This window comes from Seriola lalandi, unplaced genomic scaffold, assembly GCF_002814215.2.
Source record: "Seriola lalandi dorsalis isolate HSWRI2012SDOR001 ecotype SW California unplaced genomic scaffold, Sedor1 jcf7180002054730, whole genome shotgun sequence".
NCBI lineage: Eukaryota > Metazoa > Chordata > Actinopteri > Carangiformes > Carangidae > Seriola > Seriola lalandi.
Window position 1 is genome coordinate 8,045 of NW_019525283.1, and position 21,037 is coordinate 29,081.

Below are 21,037 nucleotides of genomic sequence, written 5' to 3' on the forward strand. Positions count from 1 at the left end.
TTATTAAAAAAAACAAGACAGAATATGAGATATTTCCCACATAATACATGATGGAGGGATGTGACATTGTTTTATATCAGAGTCTTTTATATCAAGACATTTCTCAAAACCAGAATATGATCAGGGTGACTTTTGAACACTGGAAATAAATCATGTACTCATCCCGGCAGTAGCCCCCGTGGCACTCAAAATTTCCCTGGAATTTTCTAGTTGCAATTGCTACTTTGCCAACATTAGCATTAACAGCTGTTTATTTACGAGAGCTTCAATACAAGAGGTTATAATATGCTCACAGCGACGGTTAGCATGCTAACTTCAGTAGCACTAACGAAGTGATAGAAACAGAAGCAAATCAAAGAGTTAACATTGGTGTTGCTTTTCCACCTCCGGAGACGGCTCTTGGTGAGCAAAGGAATGGATTATAATACTGAACTTACAACGTTTCTTGTAGACTGGTAGGTTTGTATTAGCTCTTAATGCTAAAATTGGTTATGTAGCGATAGCAAAACTTACACATAGCTACTTTAACATAAAGGTGATTATGTTTAAAAATGTTTTTCAGAAGCACAAAACCAAAGTATAAAACTCCCAAAGTCCAACCATCTATTAAAACCATAAAAAAACAAATACCAACACTAAAAGGCAGGGAGATGTGACCATAGGAGGTGTGGTTTAATGTTTTAGTATTTTATTTACCTTCATCTCAATCCATCTACAAGTCTTAGTTCATTTCTTTATTTTTGTCTCAATTCAAAAAGATAGTGTCTAAAAATACGGGGTAAAACGCATCTCATTTCCTCTTTTTTTTCCCCATCTCAACTTCAAACTGATCAAACAGATTGTGTTTGATACCAACTCTGTACATATTGTAATAACAATAGTGCATCTGCCATAGTGCAAAGCTCGAACAAACCAAACTGACCTCACACACTCACACAGTGTCAGACAAGCTGCCTCCTGGAACCCACTCTAGATCTCTTTAATCTCATTTACAGCGGGGATCGTTACAGAGTCTCTGGGCTGTGGCGTTTGCCCAGAACTCGGGGGGGAGGGAGGCTATCAACAAATGTACAAAAGATTCATGACATTTTAGAGATAGCTGGAATGATAAGAGAGATGGCGAGGCAGCTATAGCTCAGCTGCGACGCCACATTTAAAGATGCGTGGACGGCGCTGACTACAGGAGAGATTTGCAGATGCAGGTCGTGTCAAGAGACTCATAGCTATATGTCTTGCTGAAACAGATAAAACTCACTCAATTTTAACATAGCTTTAAATAAATCTTCATACAGTGCATTTAACATTCAGTATATCTTGCACATATTTACAAATAGGTGTGCAATACAGTTGGCTAGTGCTCATTTTCTGTAGATACATGACATAAAAACAGTTGAATTCTTTATTAATGTGCTGCCTTTATGGTGCCATGGCTGCAGCACACAATAGTTTGTAGAAACAAATGATCTTCTAGAGGTAAAAACCTGCCTATCACAGGTAGATAGGAGGAGTGTTAAGGTGTACACGGACACAACTGCCCCTAACACTAATGTAAACACGCGTACATTCTTCCTTTCTTTAAAAATCTCTCACATCCGCACATTCACTCATGCACACAGACACGCACATTAAACCTAATGGTACAAACTTTGGGCCTAAAAGTGGTGAGCACGCACACAGACGAATATCGTGGAATGTATGTTGGTCGGCCTGTGGTAGGAAACACTAAGTTGCGGTCTCTGCTGCTTCAAAGTTCAGTGTTCGAAAATGATCCCAAAACCATAACACCTAGCTTCCCTTTTTGTACCTGAAAACTCGTGTGGGGGGGGGGGCGGGCAGGTTAAGCACAACAATGAACAGAAACGTCATCGTCTTATATGATAATTAGTCTTTCCCCAGTCTCTCTTTGGAAAACATGCTAACAACAGTCCACTGTGGGGTTTCTTCTCGGTTTTGTCCATGTTGTCAAACTTTGCAGATTAAAACTGATCACTGTCTTCCGTGAGATGCACCTTGTCAAGGCCTGGCCTTGGAGGGTCTGAGCCTCAGGTCCTTCTCCTTTAAGAAAAAAGGAAACTATTCAACTCCTGTGACATGTTTCAGGCTGTTGGATGGCCAGTCTGTGCTCTTGTCCTGCATTTAGCAGGGACTCAAGTGGCGGCCAGGTAAGAGTGTGTGCAGGCAGGCATTGGAAATACAAGTCTCATATTAAATTGGTCCAACGTTGATATGTTCTTTATCAGACTGTCCGAGATGTGAGGAAAGTAGGTACACAGACACCAAAGCACATTCTGAGAGCCACTGGACTGGAGGAAGACCCCGGTGTCTCCCGCAGGGAGAGCCACCTGCTCGCTTTAGGTATTGGCCCGGACACAATCGTCAGTGGCCGGCTGGCAGCAGCCACACAAGTATGATTTGGCTGGTGAGAGGTGAGAGGAGCTCCACAGGCCCACAGGAGGGCCGAGCCCGGCAGGAGGATAGACAACAAGGAGTAGACGGGGAGTGTAGAAGACACAATTATCAGAAGAGGTTTGGAGAGATTTTGCGACAGGAGTGGAAGACTTTTTTTTTTTTTTTTTTTTCCCCTCTTCTCTGACGTGGAAATGACACAGTGGGAGGAGGAAGACAAGAACAGACAGGACATAGAGACAGAAACACAGACAGACGTCTTATCCGCCACCAGATCTGAAAGAAGTGAAGAAACAGAGAGGTCGTTAACAGGAGGAAAAAACGATACAGGCAGTTGCACAGATGACAGGATGAAGATGCTTGAAAAATGGATGAAGACATTTTGCTATAAACGATAAAGGAAGGATTTTATGTGAGTGGAGACAAGAATGGGGATTTTTTTTTAAGCAAGAATTGATAAAAAGTGAAGCATTCAAGCATTTAGAGTCTAAAAGGGATGATCAGATGGTGGATGAATGAGTAAGTAGCTGGGTGGGTGGGGGGGTGTTTTGCTCCGTGGACAGGACTTCACAAGTTTCAAGGTTATACCTTCCTCTTCGAATGTTCCTGCATCCCATGAGCACACACCGAGAGAAAAGACAAAATGTCAATACATGTCAATGACAATAGCAAAAATAACTAACACTACTAATTCTTTTAGAGGCATGTTATAAAGCTGATCATTTAACATTAGATCTTCACATTAACAGTACAGCTGTGCAAGAAAAAGATAAATCATTCTATAGTTATAATTAATCAAAGCATACACAGGATTTAATATCAAATGTGGACAGAAAACATGAATCAATGTTTGAATCATTTTCTTCCATGTTGGACTGGCTACTGTATCATAATTCAGATTTTAGAGGAAAAACATGAATCAAACAATGACTCAGTCAGTCATTTAATCCATTATTCATCTACCAGTCCTTTCCAAAATCTTTCTTGCCAGACTATAGTGATGGAACCACATGCAGCAGGTCTACAGCGCTCATGGCACTGACCCTCTGAGTCCCATAGAGCCTGACAGGGCGTTACACCAGACACCATCACACCCTCCCTCTACGCCAGAGGTCTGACTAGGAAGAGATGACTTCCTGTGAACAGCTCATGCACACATGCACAGACACTTAACCTCTGACCCTAAAAGGACTGACGACATGGTATAAGTCTTTAAAATGTAGCTTTTCAGTTAACCAGGCTTTTCATCAGCCACAAACGTCTAACGAATCGCAGTGAGAGTGAGGTGGGAACAGTCCTTTTAGGGCAGAATATAAGGAGTGGACAATAGCCAGCATACACAGGAGCAGCAGTGCAGAAGATGCACTGCAGCGAGCGCATTTGGGGATGCTGCCTAAAGGAGAAAATAAGGAACTAAAATAAAATAGCACCATAGGTAAAACATTAAAAAGTGAATCCACTGTAGCCATTGAGCTTTTCGTTACTACACAGAGACTGATGGCTGGGGAAACTGCAATCGGGGGGAACTTCCAGATGTGGCACCAGTGGAGTTAAGTCACGGCAGTTCTAGTGGTCATGAGAGAAGTGCTGCGATGGATCCTGGCAGAAAAAAACATCTCGGTCCTGCCCTGTCCACGCTACAGAAGGCTGGGCTCGTAAGGGGAGGGGGAGGGGGGGGAAGGAAAAGTGCAGGATGGAGCTCAGAGTTGATAACAGATCTGATCAGAGGAAATTAAAACTATTTCATACGGAGTTCAACGCCAAAAGCAGTTCAAGCATTAGCACGTCTCAGACTTGGCTCCCCAGCTCCCCTTCCTGGGTCGGGAGCCGACTTGCAAACGGGCATGTTATTTTAGAGGGGTGAGCGTGGGAGGGGCAGGGGGGGTCCTTTAGGTAGAAGCAGACAGGTACACAAAGGCATGCCAGAACTCTTACTTAAATCCCCATCCTGTTCCCCCTAGGACTATAGCTGCCAGGAGAATAGCACCTGCGATGGACCCTATTATGATATTGGTGCCACTGGGACCTGCGCAGAGGAAGGAGGGGGGGGAGGAAGGGTGCGGAGGAGGAGGAGGGGGAGGAAGAGGAAGGGCAGAAACAAAACAACACCACTAAAAAACACACGTCAGAGGACAGCATCAACACGGTACATCAACAACATCAACTAGAGAGAGAGAGAGAGAGAGGGAGAGAGAGATACCTGCAGACAGAGAAATGAGGGGGAAGAGGAGGAAACCAGCAAGTCGGGTGGAGGTGGGAGAACGGGCGGGTGAGCGAGGGAGGTCAGGGAAGACAACAGTTACAAAAGAAAAATGAAGGAGAGAGTATTTTATTACTTTGTTCTCATTCTCCCTCTCCTGCTCTTTTAGCTGGACACCCTCTTGCTCAGGGTGGCTTTGGCTTTTTTGGCCCTATGAGGGCAGCTGCTCAATATCTCTGTGTCATTGGCAGACTGGAAGAAAGTAAGGAAGACACTTGAAGATGGCGGTGCCTGCAAGACATACATACATCACCACCATACACACGTACACCGACATACTGTGCATGCACATATGCTCTGATGGAAAAACGTGTCTCCACACACACCCACACTCTCACACATCAACACTGAAACCAAGACGCAGCAGGAAGGAAAACACTGTGGCCTAAATATTGATGTTAACGTTCTCACAGTGATCAGGTGAGCTGTTCTTAGTGTTTGAGGAAATGATGTGGTGATCTGCTCCGGCACATGGAGATGCTACAGTGATGATGGGGGGAGACTATGAGGGGGATATGAGAAGCGGACAGAAAAGAGAGACATGGGTAGTTTCGGATGGACCTTTCTTCTCGGGGCCCGTTGGGACTGTAGGCTCAGGGATGGGATCAAAGACGCTGCAGTCCTTCCCTGTGTAGTCCCTGTCGCAGATACACTTCACCTCGTTACTGCAGGTCTGTGAGAGAGAGAGAGAGAGAGAGAGAGAGAGGGAGAGAGGGAGATGAAAATCAAGCACAATGCCTACAAATAGACAAAGTCCAGCACAGAGAAAAGTTAAAAACAGCTATGTAGCCAGTTAGCATGGATATGGTGGTTTGCAAGTCGAAAGACATCTCTGCACGGTGTTAGGGGTGTAATGGTACATGGATTTGTGCCGTGCCGTTCAGTACAGGATGTCCGGTTCAGTTCGTGGTGGGATCCAAATGAATATAATCTAGCTTTAACCATGCACATTACGTGCATAACCTTCATGCTCTGATGGTTAGGCTACCGACATGTTAGTGAATAAAATCAAAGCAGTAGTGTGCATGTCATAAAGGGTTACTCCTAACTGCAGAAACCTGGGTTTGAATCTGACCGTGGCTTTAAATGCTGTTAAAATAACACCTACATGTAACACAGACATATTTTAGCCTGAAAATGCTGAAGAAGAACAAATCTTTAAAAGCAATGGTTATATTTAAATGTGAAGCAGGTCTTAAATACATGTTAGATTACAGGAACTAAAATGCTTTTGAAACAATGGTAATCATTGCATCCCGGGAAGGTTCACAATTTTCTTTTATTTATTTTTTTACCCCGTGGTCGGAACAGATGCGCCCAGAGTTGGATCCCGCACAGGTGCTGAGGTTGAACGCCGCCACAGGGAGGCAGCGTCGCTCCAAACACATCATGTTGGGGCCACAGGGAGCGCCATCCTCCACATAGCCCAGATCAGAGCCATCCTCCAGCAGAGCATGGCCACCTCTGAGTGAAGCATCCAGACGGGTGGGAGAAGAGGTGTAAAGCTAGCTAACAAGCTTAGGGACACAGATTTGAAATTTTTTGGATTAGATGGATATGACACACTTACCTGCAGTCCAGGTATTTGTTTTGATGATAGAGGGTGAAGCTGGTCACCTCGCCCTGCAGGTCTCCGAACTTTGGCTTCGTCGTCACGTTGGCACAGAACAAGAAGCCGCATAAAACATCACTGAAACAGAAAGAAGTAAATGACAGAGGACAATGCACATCAAACTTGTGCTGTGTTCACAGTAGTCCACTTTTTTTTTGTTTTCAAAAGTTGATCTGGGACATTTTTTTTGGTCATCTAGGTTTCCAACTACATGTTAGAATCCAGTGGCAACCTTTCAGGCTGAAAAATTAAGCCAACACCAAAGTATCAAAAACAGACGTTTGAGGCTGACTCCAAAAGTGAGTCGATCCCCATAAACTCATGTTTAAATGTCCAAGTTTACAGCTGAAATAAATATGTCTTGGTCTCTATAGCTAATTTCCTTCTTCATGAAAACTGTACGGAGGGTGAACTTTTGTGAGTGTATGCTTACCACAAGCCAGCATTTTTGGATTAACTGAGAGTTAGGGGTGGAGTCAGGCGCTGCCAAATTGGTGTTGGCGGAGCAGCTGACTCTGAGCAGCTGACGCTGAGCTTCAAAATCTCTCTTCAGGAACCTATTTGTGACAGAGGCTACTTCCATCTTTATATACAGTCTATGAAAACAACCAAATCCCCTCAAATACATTGGTTTTGGTCTTTTCATTGGATTTGGTGAAAATTATTAACTGAAGCCAGTCTTCTCCTCTCTGCAGACTTCAGACTCAAACTATAGCAGTGCACCCTCCGCTTAAAATGCAGCTGAGCCACCACTTTCTTTTGCACAATAAAGTGAGCAGTAAAGGGAATCAGGGATGAGTTACTCACGGCTTGTTGCACTGCAGCCAGCCCTGGCCTTCAGGACCTGGACCACAGTTGCCTTTTTCTGTCCCCTCAGCATTCAGCTTCTCGTAACAAAACCTGTCTGCTGAATCTGGGCGGGCAAACGAACATGTTTAGATTATAGCAAGGAGAGTGAGACGACGGCCAAACATGGGTACACACTGTGCATGGATACATAATAAGCTATAAAACATGCATATTTGATGGTTGTGCTGTACATGTGTTTTATACTTACTATAGCCCCAAAGTCCCCTACACTGCCCGTCACGTGTCCTGCATCGTCCACCGTAACATCGGCCCTGAAGAGATAAAGCAACAGTAGTGTGTGTCAGAGAGAGCCGCAGACTACAGAAACGTGCCACAACCCGGCCCTTACCTGACTGGTATCACACATGTAGCCATCCAGCTTGTGGACATTATGAGGGCACTGCAAAAGAAGAGAAGGACATCATGAACTGGATACTCCGGTCGATCTTACAGTTTTTGCCCAGTGTCGCATCCACTCAGCTCTACCTGGCTGGAGTCTCCGGTGCAGGTCTCCGGGATATCACAGTCGTTCACAGCATCTCGACACACCACGCCCCTCCGCTCATACTAGGGCACAGCATCAAAAGGCATCAGGTACATCCAGTACTTTATTAGTGATCATACAGATGATTTCTAATGCATGTCAATGCACCACAATATGCAATATGCAGAGATAAGACATGACTTTTCTTATTCCTGTTTAAAGCACCAGACACGCTGAGGTTTGTTCCACGCAGGAATAACTGTTATAAGTACAAATATTATTTCCAGTTATTTCTTTTCTAGTTTTCTTTTTGAGAATTCACAGTGCAGCAGATGTTTTGGCTCAAGAGTCTTTCACTTTTTTTTCTACATGTAAGGAGAATTTGTATTTCATTCAGTTCATTTCTTTGCGTCCATTTTTTGCTTCTCTGTAATAAAGGTTACCTCACCTTGCAGCCACTGCAGCAGAGTCCATTACTGCACATGGCATCATGGGTAAGTGTGCACTTTTTACAGCAGGCTCCTCCATTGCGGGCACACTCCTGCAGGCACACACATGAAAAGAAGCCATCAGTTCTGTTTCAGAAAAAAACACCACACCGTCCAGTGCTCTCACAGAGACAGGACGTGGCAGCGCTGCCCATCTGCAGCAGGTTTAAGAGCTGGCTTTCACGCTGCCATGTCCAACTGGCTACTCACCACCTGGGATCCACAATCACACTCCTCCCCTGGCTCCACGAAGCCATTCCCACACTCTGGAGGATCCAACAGCTGAGAGAGACCGAGAGGGAGATGTATGAGCACATACTGTATATATGTAGGAGACAGATGGACGAGACATGAGTCCATGTGTCGGTAATATAGAGATGAGACGAGAGGCACGTCTCTTAAAGCAGGAAAAAAAAGAAAAATAAACTTTAGTCCTGTATGTGAATGTGTGTTCTGATGGAAACGAGGATAATTCGTTAGTCTATAAATAATGACACTCAGAGGCGGCTTCTGTCACCACATCCTACATCCCCACATGGCCCTCACCTTGTTGGGCTTGTTGAAGAGGCAGCTCCCGCCCCCCTGGAGTAAGAACTGGATGTACTCGTCAACACTGCAGCGAGAAAACTTTCTGGGCAGATAGTATCTGTGTTCACACACACACACACACACACACACACACACACACACAAAGATCGAGACCACGACATGACAAGAAAATCAAATAACAAACAGCATAATGCATTTCTACCAGTGAAGAATGCCAGATCCACTGTGGGTGTCTGTGCCATCACTTTGCAATCTGACAGAAATGTTACCATCTGTAGTAAGATATTGCTCAAATGAATAATTGAAATCTTTATTGTTCCATCTGGTGGGGAGAGCCAAATCCAAATCGCTCATATAGTAAATACTTTTAATTCACCATTTGTGATTCTTTTACAGAGAGCTGCATGCTGATGTCTGATGTTTCTACAAATTTGCTTAATGCATCAGATACAAGCTGTGATCATCACTGGCTTCGGTGCACTGAAGTAAAAGTCAAAGCATCCCTCTGTTACAGGTGTTTAATTTGTCTAATTGAGTGAAATGAATGGAACAAATCGCAGGTTGGAGGGAGTGCAACAAGGAAACACTCCTGCTGTCATGTCAACAAAGAGAGAGCGAGAGAGAGAGAGAGAGAGAGAGAGAAGTGTTTTACAGGTGTTACAAGTGTGTTATGGTTTTTTTTTTGTCAGTGGATCTTTACCCCGTGTCTTCCATGATGCAGCCCAGCCAGGTGTCTGGGCACCTGCAGTCTCCTGTGAGGACGAGCAGAAGGAAGGAGGACGCAGAGGAGAGTGGGAGAAAAGTGATGTAAGTAAACCAGGGGGGAATATAACCGGCTTCACATGCTGCAGCACGTCTTGAGAAACAGCTCTACGTATGACAAAGAAGAAAGGCTTCCCATAGACCCGCTACCTCTCCTCGTGACAGCGGTATGTATTGTGTGCACTGAGCTCTTGTCCTGGCATTGAATAATGGACCTGATGGCTCTTCAACATTAATCACACGGCCCATTGTTCAGTGGCAGCGATGCTCTAACCACCAACCCCTCCTTCTTGGACGCAGGTGACTAATCACCTAATGGAGAAGTCTAATTACAGAAGAGAACTGCTGGACGGAGATACCAATGCAGAGCCTACGATCTCAGCCAACACCCCCCACCACACACACACACACACACACACACACACACACACACACACACACACTCCCATCACACCCAGCTATCAATCCCTCTGCCTCTGCCTGCTTTGCTGATTTATTCAGCTGGTTTATAGATCTCTCTCCATCCTTCTAACCTGCATTATAAAGCTTTCCGCTTGTCTTTTACCTGCAGAGTTACGGGCGTTGTTCCACCTCATCCCGATGTTCTGTCCAAGACTCTGGCACAAAGTGATGGCCATTGCACCGACATTCCCATACTGAAATGAATACATATTGAATCCATACATGAGAGCTTTATTGGGAGATGGGAGGAACACTAATGTATAATCCTCTGGCTAACTTGAGTTGCACTAAATCGAACAGGGGGAAACAGTCTGCCTCTGTCCAAATGAAACAAAATCTACATAACAGCAGCTTTAAAGTTCATTAATTAATGTCTCATATCTCATTTTTTTCATTTGTGCAAAAACAGAAGTTGATGACAGTCTGCTGTTTTACCAGGGTTATATGCAGGACTCTTCCTTGCTAGGACCAGTAAAATACTGAGCCAGCTCTTAGATGGAGCCAGTGACCCATAAGTCCTCTCAAAACCTAGATTAAACTTGGCTCTGTTACTCCAGACCTTTACACTTCCATTTTAAGTCTGATCTCAACTTTAAAAGGACAGTTGAAGTCGTTTCGCTGATTTTCCATTTTGGTTTAAGTTATTAAACTTAGTTTTACTGATGAATGGTTTAATTCAAATTGTGAAAGAAATGTGAGATTAAATTAAAAAACATTTCAAACTATGTTTGGCTAAATCTTGGTTAACCCTGACTTTTGTTTAAATGAATCCCTGTTGATGCCAAAGTGAATGGGAGCTTCTCAGACTGTCCTCACCTCGTTGATTCCTCCTCCCCTGGTTAGAGAGCACACTCCTCCTGTGTAGGCCGTCCCACTGCGGCTGCTGTGAAAATTACGCCCTCTGAGGTGCACAGGGAAAAAAATAAAGACATTATATGAATTAAAACCTAAACTAGTATCCAAACATCAAGCTTTACTTCTGTGGAAATTTTTCTCTTGCAAGTTGTCTTACGAGAAAAGGTGGACGACATCGCTCTGCTCTTTGATGTTGTCTTTCCTGTATTTCATGAAGTTCTGCAGCGTTATCAATGGGTCTTCAACTACTGGCATCATATTTTTAGGGGCCCAGGTCTCCATGGCAACCAGCACGATCCTTGTGTTCAGCTGCTCCTTGTAGATCTGGGGACCAAAAATGCCCATCAGTCTACTGCTTTGTTGGCCTGGCACCTGTGCTGCGAGCCGAGCACTGAACATGGAGAGCTGAGCGCTATCAGGGATAAATAATTTCCAAATGTGGAAATGTGCACACACACACACACACACACACACACACACGCTTTCTAGACAGGTGGCAGCGTGTGTATGCAGAGTTTAGCAGTAGGAGGATTATAATCCTACAAACAAAGCTCTTACCGCATCTGCCATGTTGACCACTGCTTTGGCAAAGTTCTTGGTTTGGCTAGTTGAGCGACGCAGCTGTACAAACTGTGGAGAGACACAGATGGCATAAAGAATGGATCACATTCACACACACACACACACACACACACACACACACACACACACAAGCACACACACACACACAAATACAGTATATATATAAACACACGTTTGTATTTCTATACTTGTAAGGACCCTCATCATTATAAGGCATCATTGATTTTATTTCCATGTATTACTCACATCAACAGCCCACAAAGGCAACGTTATTCATAATAGTGTTACATAACACACATCTAAACACTGTGCTGTACGTACTGTCTGCACTGTTGATCTCATACATCCCCTTCCTCTGATAAAAAGTCAGACAAGTCTATTCACTCAACTTAAAGTCGTAAAACAGCAGAGACTGTTTTTTTACAGCATCTATTTTCATCTCTTTCTGAGGGTATAAAACAATAATAATTGTTATTATAAAATATTATTAAAAATTATAATTTCCCGCTCTGCCAGACGTGCTTGCACCTTGGTGGACTGCTATTATAATGGCACAGTGTTTCACACAGAGATAGATTCTATATCTGGTCAGCTGATCACATATTGTGACTGACCAGTGAGCCCAGGCCTGACACACGTATGTAGACGCATATTACTGTCTTGACAATGCGCCCTAAAAATAACAGTGAAATACTGACACTGACTTACAACCAGGTTTTTGTTGGTCAATCACGCAATCACTTTCAGCTGCTTCATGAAAGCAATGTGGTAATAATGCGCCTGACCACACCTCTCTTTAAGACCAACGCGGCCATGGGCGCAAGTTTATTTGCTATTTAAACGGTGCGGGCACTGGATGGGAAAATCACAACTGGACACTTTGCACTTTGCGCCGGGTGTAAGATGAGGCCCATAATGTTCATGTATGCAAAGCTTTGTAGTAAAATTCTGAACCTATGACAGCTAAAGCTTTTCACTGCGGTTCCCACCCGTTAGAGAAGAACCTGGTGTATGGTTACCCACACAAACCGTGCTGGCAGCTCATCCTCTCTGACCTCTAATTTCTCTGCAGCAACCGGCAGCCAAATATACATTTAACTCACCATTTCATTGTCGTTGACCACCATCAACTCAATGTATTTGGTCTCAGTCTGGACAGAGGGCTTGCGCACAAATCTCTTGGAGCGCTTCAGCCCCCCGGACACCTGCTGCTCCCTCGTTTGGTCTGGCCTGGCGTCATCGCCGTCACCTCCCGTGCTATCCCACTCACTGTCCTCTGTACAGTCTGCACACACAGAGAAGCAGAGCTCCAGGCAGTTAGGGCAATAATACAGTTACAGAGCAACAAATTAAAATCTCAATTTCAGTCAAAACACCTGTAACTGTAATCAACCCTGTTTAAACTGATTAAAAATTACATCCCATTTAATTATCACATTGGTTTTGTCCTGTCTCACTGGTTTAAGCAATTCCTATCTTTTTGATTTCACTTCCAATTTTTGAGCATGAGAGAAAGGCCACAGTTGCCGTTTGGAGGTTTACTGGGCAGTAGTATAAGCAGTAGCATGGAATATTAAGTAACATTCACTTTAAAATGACAATGGACAGGTGTAATTACTCGAACTGAAGGAAAGGTGGTTATAAGATGAGCAGGTAAGAAAAGACAATATCATTCTGATGTGACATGAGCGTCAGTGGTAACTAGCAACTAGGAACTCATGTACCTGCGCAGAGGGGGGACAGTCTGATATCAGGCATCCTGCGGATTAAGTGAGCGCCATCACCCTTTAACAGAATAAATCCAAATGACATTAGACACATTAGGACCTAAAAATGACAAAATCAGACTCCAGGATTAAATTCTCTACCGTGCTGATCAACAACACTACAGCTGTGATCCAAGGACTGTTTACCTGATTGGTCCCATTGTGCACCGGCTCGATCCCGTAAGAGAAGAAGCCATCAGAGAACATCCCGCTGAGGAGCAACATGAGAGAGACAGTGAGATTCAGAGCAGGGTTTAGAGACATGATTATGTATGTAGAAAAATTAAGCAGGCCATCTTTGATGTTACAAATAAAGGTTTAGCACCGGGCTCACCACAGGCCGTGGCAGGTGGAGACAGCTGCCCAGGACTCTGGTAAACCTCTTAACCTTCCCTGGTAGTAGCAGTGCTCCCCTCCCTGTGAACACAACACACCCCTGTTTCATCAAACAGCCAATACTGACTCACTTCAGGCCTCACAGGCGCAGGCTTTTACACTTCAACACATATCATGATAGGTCGGCTCTGAGGGAAAAACCTCTCACAACCTCTGCATATGTGGCTCCCGTCTCCCTCTTACCCCGCTTTGGAGTTTATGGAACCGTTTGTGACCTACTTGTGTCCTGTGCTCTACTACACTCTATTCTCCTCCACTGGCAACAGCGGTGGAGGTAGACCCAGCACAAGGATCTCTTCAATAAATCAACACTTGTGTGGCCCACACAGTCAGATCTGAGGATTTAACATGGAGTAATGCAGCAGGCAAGCTGCAACTGAGAGACACGAGATGAAAGGGAAAAAGGAGAAATCCGCTCTGTTCTTTTTTGTCCTTTTAACAACCTTGACTGCCGCAGCAGAGCCCTGGCTTTCATCTCCTGAAAGCAACCCCCCACCAAAAAGTGGGCGCGCTGCTTCACGAGGTCACGGTGGTGAAGATGAACCACCAGGAGAGGTGAGAAAAGTGAGGAACACTTGTTCACCTGGATCAAATTGAGTTCAGCGGGGTGTCTCGGCATCGCAACAACATCTGAGGCAAACAACGCCTTCATGTCCTGAACAAAAATAAATAAAAGGGTTTTGACGACAGAGATCGGGCTGGTGATGTGCTGCCCTGAATGCATCACACCTGCCGTGTCCAGCAGCAGCAGCAGCAGCAGCAGCAGCAGCAGCAGCAGCAGCAGCAGCGGCGGCGACAGCAGAGGCGTCACGTGAGGCCTCCATCCAGCTGAGCGACAATCTGGCCTGACTACAGGTCACTGTCACCGGCTCTGCAAGCACTCTGGGAACAAACCCATTGTCTTTGAACACACATAGACTCTGAAATGACTCCTCCCTCATTTCAAACCTCATCTTGCCTTTGTATTAACTGGCATTTTACTCCTTATTTTCCCTCCTCCTCCTCCTCCTCCTCCTCCTCCTCTCTCGCTCTCTCTGTCTTTGAGTCTTCTTTCATTCTCTTCGCTGCCAAGAACTTAATGACACCGCTGAGCTAACTGGTTGCTATGGAAACAGGCTTGTGATTGGTCAGGAGGGCTGAGGGAGAGTTTGGAACGATTGTGGGTGGGGACACGGAGTGCTGCTTGGGTGAGGTGGGTAGCTGTTAGGGGGGTGAGGGGGGGGGGTCAGTGATGTTTGAACAGGAAAAAAAAAACCCAAAAAAACAAAAACAAAACATTAGCCATCCCTCCTGGCTAGCAGACTGCAGTGACATTCCTCTGGTCTGTCTTGAGAAGCGCACGTCACATTAGATGTAAAGGCTTTCATCCATGTCCCCATTATCTCCTGACGATTCTCGCTCTGAGCTCGCGCTTTTACACCACAGCCTTTTTTTTTGGCTGCCTGAGAGAGGCCACAGCAGAGAGGCGTGCGCACGCGACGCTAACAGGCAAACACATGTATGTGTGTGTACAGGACTGTAACATACATAATCCTAATGGTCACATGGCAGCGTGCTTTTGAAGCAGAAAGCACACAATACTGCTTCCGCAAATAGATAGAACCAGGAGGAGGAGATCAAACTGTAGGAACTCCAGCATCACAATTACATAAAAGAATCAGCCTGAGAGGATAAAAACAAACAAAAAGCATGTCTTTTGTTTCTAAAATGAGACCTTAAAATATACATGAGACATAGGATTTATGTTACATAATGAGCTCTACACCATGTGAGGCATCGTATCTGACAAAAGTTTAAATTACTTCTGAGATCCACAGGCGACAGCACCAGTGTAGTGTCAGTTTCTACAGCCACAGAACCGAATGCCGCACGGCAACTCCGGTCATCTCATCAATATGCTGCTTTCTAAGTGTCGAAAAACAAGTTCACTCTCTAAAACCCTCTCAGCACACATCCTCAACCCATGCAAAAACAAACCAAAAAGAAAGTCTTACCACAGACTGCGAGGGTCTGCCATCCTGGTTAAAGTGCCGCTCCACATATTCTGAAGACAGGAGGTGGCTGCAAATAGAGGGAGAGACACTATGAATATCTCTAACAGTGTCATTCCTATCACTGTGTAATCAAAAGTGGTTTCATCAGGGATATTTTCCACCACTTGCTGTCCACTCCAAATGCATTGCACAAAGAATAAGTGAACATATTAACATGTGGTGTTAATAAATGTCAGTGGAAACTCATAAACATCCAGCTGTGTGTGTCAATGTGTGCGGTACTACCCATCTTGTCATGTAACATAATAGAGGGACTAAGTGCATTTGCTTAAGTGCAGGGAAATGCTAATGAGAACAGCTGCAGTAAATTAAGAGCACCCACTGATACTAACGTGTACAATAAAAATAAATAAATAGGATATCTAATGATTTTGGACGGTGATACAAACTGGTTCAGCTCCAGGTCCAGAGTGAAGGTGTGTCCAAAGGCTTCCACTTGGAAACAGCTCTGAGCCAAGTGGACAGGCTGAAAGAAAAAACAGAGAGACAGATTTGACAGCTCATATATTAAAGGGTAACAAAACAATGGTGGTTAAGTGTGTTGCTTTTAAAAAGCCTCATGAATAATTCAGCAGAATCAATAGTGTGTACTCTCTAAAAGCATCTGAGCATCGGAAATAATATGATTGATAAAGTCCTCATTGACGGACATTGGCTGCCAGCGTTCAGGAAGGCATGGCTGCAGAGAGCTACTGCTGTGTGAGAGCTAGGCTGGGGTTTTGTGATAGAGATGGATGGAGAGGGGCTTGACAGAAGGAGGGGAGGAGGAGGAGGAGGAGGAGAAAACTTTTACTGATATCGTCTATGTTCAGCCGAGCTGCGCCAATGTCCCCACTGGACAGCAGCCAGAGCTGGGGAGGTGAGGAGACAGCAGGGCCAGGACAAAGAGAGAGAGAGAGAGAGAGAGAGAGAGAGAGAGAGAGAGAGAGAGAGAATGATATTGACTGCAGACTAAACAGTGCGTGTCTTCAGCAGCTCTGACTGTGCCAGCGTGGCTTTGATCTCAGTCTGGAGGAACCAGGCTGCAGTGAATCACGGGGCTTTTACTGACAACAGATTTCTTACTATTGTCTTGGAGAGGCTCGAGCATGATGTCCACAAGTGTCTCTGCCTCTGCTCAGTGACCGTTTCACTGCTTTACTTTGACTGTATTCGTGTACTGATGTTTACTGTTCTCACTTCAAGGTCCACTCAGTGCACATCTGTTCTTGTGCTTTCAGTCATATTGCACGATCTTCCTCAGCAGATGGAGATTGCCTCGTCGAAGTTGAAGATTCATAATTAAACTTTTGTGCACAGTTTAAGGAGCGTCTCATCCAAGTTGGTTTAAAACTCGAGACTGAAAGTCTCTGATGCTGATACTTTTCTTCTGAACTGATCCAAGCTGCTACTGATCTTTATAAGCCATAATGGTTATTAAAATGTAAATTACTGAATATCTCATTTAAAAATTCAATATACATTTTTCATTTTTGCTATGGCGGATTTAATTGTTTTTAACGACAGGCTGCTGGATTTGACTGAGATCTGGTCTCACAATAATTTCTGTATCTCATTTATCTCATGTAACATGCATAATAATAATAATCACACAAATCCATTCTCTCTAAACTCTCAAGCTATGAAATTTAATGACTTAATATATTATAAAATGATGCAAATAATGTTCAGAGCTAAATCAAAGTCATTCACAGACGATATACTACAGAGCAAATATGACTTGAGAGATGTTATGGAACAATGGTAATTTGAATTTAAAAATGTGTAATTTGCTTTTGGTTTTCAAAAGGATGATCTGTAAAACTATTTTTGAGGGTTATAAATGTGAGTGATTCCCTTTTTCAATTTATGGAACAATACTAGTTTGTATTTTTAAAAAAATGTGTAATATCCTTTTGGTTCTTAAAACAGTGGTTTATACAGATACTGGTGGGTAGTTTAACTGATAAGAATGTCGTCAGGCATATATAAGCATTTTGCTTCGGCCTGAGCCTGTTCAGTCACTATTTAATACGTCGACAGTTGACTGTTTTTAGTTTTGTTTTTTTCTGTCCATATTGTTTATATTTACTGTATCATGTGTGATGACTGAATAAAAAACTACTACTACTACTGACCAGTATCATCAATAACAGGCAGTAGAAGTACATACACCTACCAACTAATAAAGATTATATCCTGGAAACGTATACACCCCTCAGCTTGCAGACAACTGTGATCAAGTCGAACATTTAAAACGTCTGCTCTTCATGCAAAAACATAAACAACACTTCAAAGAGAACACAACAGGTAATTGTAAAATCACCGAATACAGTAAAGCAAAACCGCCGCCTGATCTATTTCCCGCTCAGCATGAAGTGACAGAAAAGAAAGAAAAAGTTCAGCTCATCTCCTGCTGCTTAATTTATCTTGCCCCTCATTCTAAGCATCTTCAATATTTTAAAAACAAAACACAGCAGGTCTAGACGAGTGCAGCAGCTGACACAGGGACTTCTGCAGCCTTGTCTCCTTGTACAGTGTCATCGTTTGTATTTCATCCATCACTGTCACTGTTCTTAAATGATATAGCATCAGCCTTGTTTAAGTCCGCTTCTCCTCCTGGGACAACAACAGTCATCTTCACTATAAGTCTTCAAACTAAGTGTGTGTAAGGAGTCTAATGTATTCTCTCATAGCAGCTATATGAACTACATCATATCAGCAGAAAGAAAGAGCGAGAAAGAGAGAGAGAGAGAGAGAGAGGATGGGGAAGAGCTCAAGCCTCTTGGACCATGCAGCACTTCTCACACAGGCCTGCTTCATAATTAATTGGGACATACTTCAACACACCACTGAATAATGAAGAAGTCAGGGGCTCAGCACGGCAGCCGGATGATCGGACGTGATGGCTGAATATTTCAGGAGGGGCTAAGCTTTGTCATCGTGGAGATGGCGGCCACCACAAACAAACATTTAAGCAGCTCTTTGATCAACTGTGCATTAACTACGCTCGCTCAGTGCACAAAGCAGGTCAAAGAGGGTTTGGGTTTCAGAACTTGTTGCTAGATGTTACAACTGGAACCACAACCAGAGCTCAGCTGAGAATAAATGGCTGCGAAGCAACGACTTGTCTGTCCTGGTTTCATCCGGCTGACACGACTTCACTGTGGACATTCAAAGGCATTTTCAGAGACTAACTAGGTCAAAATCACGAGGAGCGAAAAAGACTGCTGCAAGACACCACCCTGCACTGTCATCCCTGTGTAGCAGGAGCCGCATGAGCAGCAGAGAGCTGAGCGCTGCACTGGAAAAATGAGGTTCGCATCAACAGTCTGTCTTGGTACTGTCACACCCCTATATGTGTATGTATATGTACGCACAGCCCTGATACAGTTTCACCGACAGTTGATCTTCCTTGGTAAGGAGGCATGTTGAGACCGGTGTTGACCCCCATTTTATAGGGTTTAGGTCCAAGACAAAATGTACCTACACCTAATGTATCTCTTCGTTAGATGAGGTAATAATGAATTTTCTGATTAAAAAAGCTATTCTCGTACATTGTCCAACTGGGATACTTTCTTTTTAATCAAATCATAGTTAGATTAATCTATTTCTCATTTTGCTAAGAGATTCCTGAAACCTTGTCAAGGACCCCTGGGTGTCCCTGACCCCCATATTAAGACCACTGGGTGGAGAATCCACAGAGAACAGAGTGGTTCAGTATGAAAATAAACACAGTCGGAGAAGTGAGAGAGAAACAGGAGGATATTACATCCAGACTCGCAACATACCAACGTGTCCCCAGTGCTGTTCTTCACCCTGGTATCCAAGTGGTCGTGAGCCATTTCCTCCTCCGACTTGATCTGCTGCACCAGCCGCTTCGGATAGGTGACCTCAGCCGTGGTGTCACCGCTGTCCTGCCACCCGGCCGGGGTAAACCAGTCCCACATGTCTCCATCCTGCACCGGGCTCCTGTCCTCACCTGCATACAGTGCAAGGAGAACACTCAACACAGGCTTGTGGGCGTGCAGTGGGCTTGGCAAGGTGGCGACACACCTGAGCCTGCCTCCATTTAACCTGCTAGTGTTTTAGTAAGGAAAGTGAATTCTAGAAACCGATTTAAAAGTGATGCATTTTAAAGAAGCCACACTGTGGAGGCATTCATGCCACTGGTCTTTCTTTATGATGATGGTTTGGTGACCTAATTTATCACACTGACCAAGTGAAGATGTTTTTTAAGTCACTGTTGTATTTAAAGGAATTTAGTGGATATAATTAGGTTTTTAGTTTTGGATGAAAAATAATGAATGTACTTACCATATTTCTAATAGGCTCTATAGTTGACATATGCCCATATAGACATATATACTCTGGGCCTATATATCTTTAAATCTCAGGAATCATCAATCAGGCTGCAAAACATATTGTTTTGGTGATTGACAAGTTCTATCATAGTGCTTTTAGATGTTTATTGGATAAAACAGGCTTGTAAATGGTTATGGGTACGTTGGATATAGGCAATGGGGCTGCGTTGGAAATGTGTTGATGCAGCAAATCTACCGCATCGGAGAGGGTTTTCAGGCCAGTAGGCTGCTTGGCACCGAGATCCCGCTACAATAAAATCACAGGCTGCGCCGGGGTCAGAAAAGTGCTGGTGCAAGGGGAAAAAAATTGTGGATGCAAAGGAAATGAAAAGGGTGCTCCCGCTCTTTATCCGAACCCCCTCTCTCCCTCTACTCTCTCTCTCTCTTACCTGAGACTGCAAGCCTCTCGCCCACTGCCGCAAAGACCATGAAGCACCACACCGCCAGCATGATCTTCACATATTCCCCCGGATTACAACATCGAGAGAGCCGCAAAAAATATCACGAACCTGGCCGATGGAGGGGAAGAAAAAAGACCAAAAAGACAGAGCAGAGCACGGCAGAAATGATGGCGAGGATCCAAAGTGAATCTGCTAAACATCTGATGATGCGCGTCCTCTCATCTCTCCCCCTCTCTATGCCGCTCTCTCTCTCTCTCTCTCTCTCTCTCTCTCCCCCTCTCTCTCTCGCCCTCTCAGCTCCAGACAACACCGCTACGGAGAATTTGGATTTGCATATCAGAATAATGAAATATGAATCATTGCCTAGGCCTGTGGCGGAGATGATCGATACAGGCCTATCGATTGATCAGTGAGGAAATAGGGAGAGTGCGCGCAACGGATGCATAGCTTCGCAAGGCTGCGCGGGCGCGTATGGGTGTATGGATTAGCTGTGTGTGTGTGTGTGTGTGTGTGTGTGTGTGTGTGTGTGTGTGTGTAAGCGAATCTGCGGTATGCGGAAACGAAGGGAAGGAGAAAGCGAAGAGAAAAGCGTTGGGTCTGCGGTGAGGAGGACACGTGGGACCGTGGTACCCTCCCTCATCCCGAGCAGCCTCCTCCTCCCGTTGCCATGCAGCTCGGCGAAGGGAGAGGATGCGACAGCCTGGCTGCTGAGGTGCACGGCCGAAGAAAAGTCATGAAGGGGGGCGGGGGTGGGTTAGGGATTCACGG

At 44.5% G+C, this 21,037-nt stretch overlaps 1 protein-coding gene across 1 annotated transcript; it reads right to left on the bottom strand.

Moving 5' to 3' along the window:
* Positions 1 to 2,572: 2,572 nt before the first annotated feature.
* On the bottom strand, positions 2,573 to 20,936 carry LOC111668258 (disintegrin and metalloproteinase domain-containing protein 11-like). Its single transcript, XM_023424269.2, has 26 exons — positions 20,258 to 20,936; positions 19,296 to 19,486; positions 15,915 to 15,991; positions 15,466 to 15,532; positions 13,410 to 13,492; positions 13,223 to 13,286; positions 13,034 to 13,094; positions 12,413 to 12,594; positions 11,286 to 11,357; positions 10,885 to 11,051; positions 10,689 to 10,773; positions 9,976 to 10,066; positions 9,349 to 9,400; positions 8,646 to 8,745; positions 8,310 to 8,381; positions 8,060 to 8,152; positions 7,614 to 7,694; positions 7,477 to 7,527; positions 7,336 to 7,399; positions 7,086 to 7,191; positions 6,237 to 6,356; positions 5,962 to 6,130; positions 5,228 to 5,339; positions 4,342 to 4,432; positions 2,995 to 3,012; positions 2,573 to 2,682 (listed from the first exon to the last, which is right to left on the bottom strand). The coding sequence occupies exons 1-26, from the start codon at positions 20,316 to 20,318 to the stop codon at positions 2,667 to 2,669; spliced, it is 2,346 nt and encodes a 781-aa protein (XP_023280037.1). The 5' UTR covers positions 20,319 to 20,936; the 3' UTR covers positions 2,573 to 2,666.
* Positions 20,937 to 21,037: the final 101 nt, after the last annotated feature.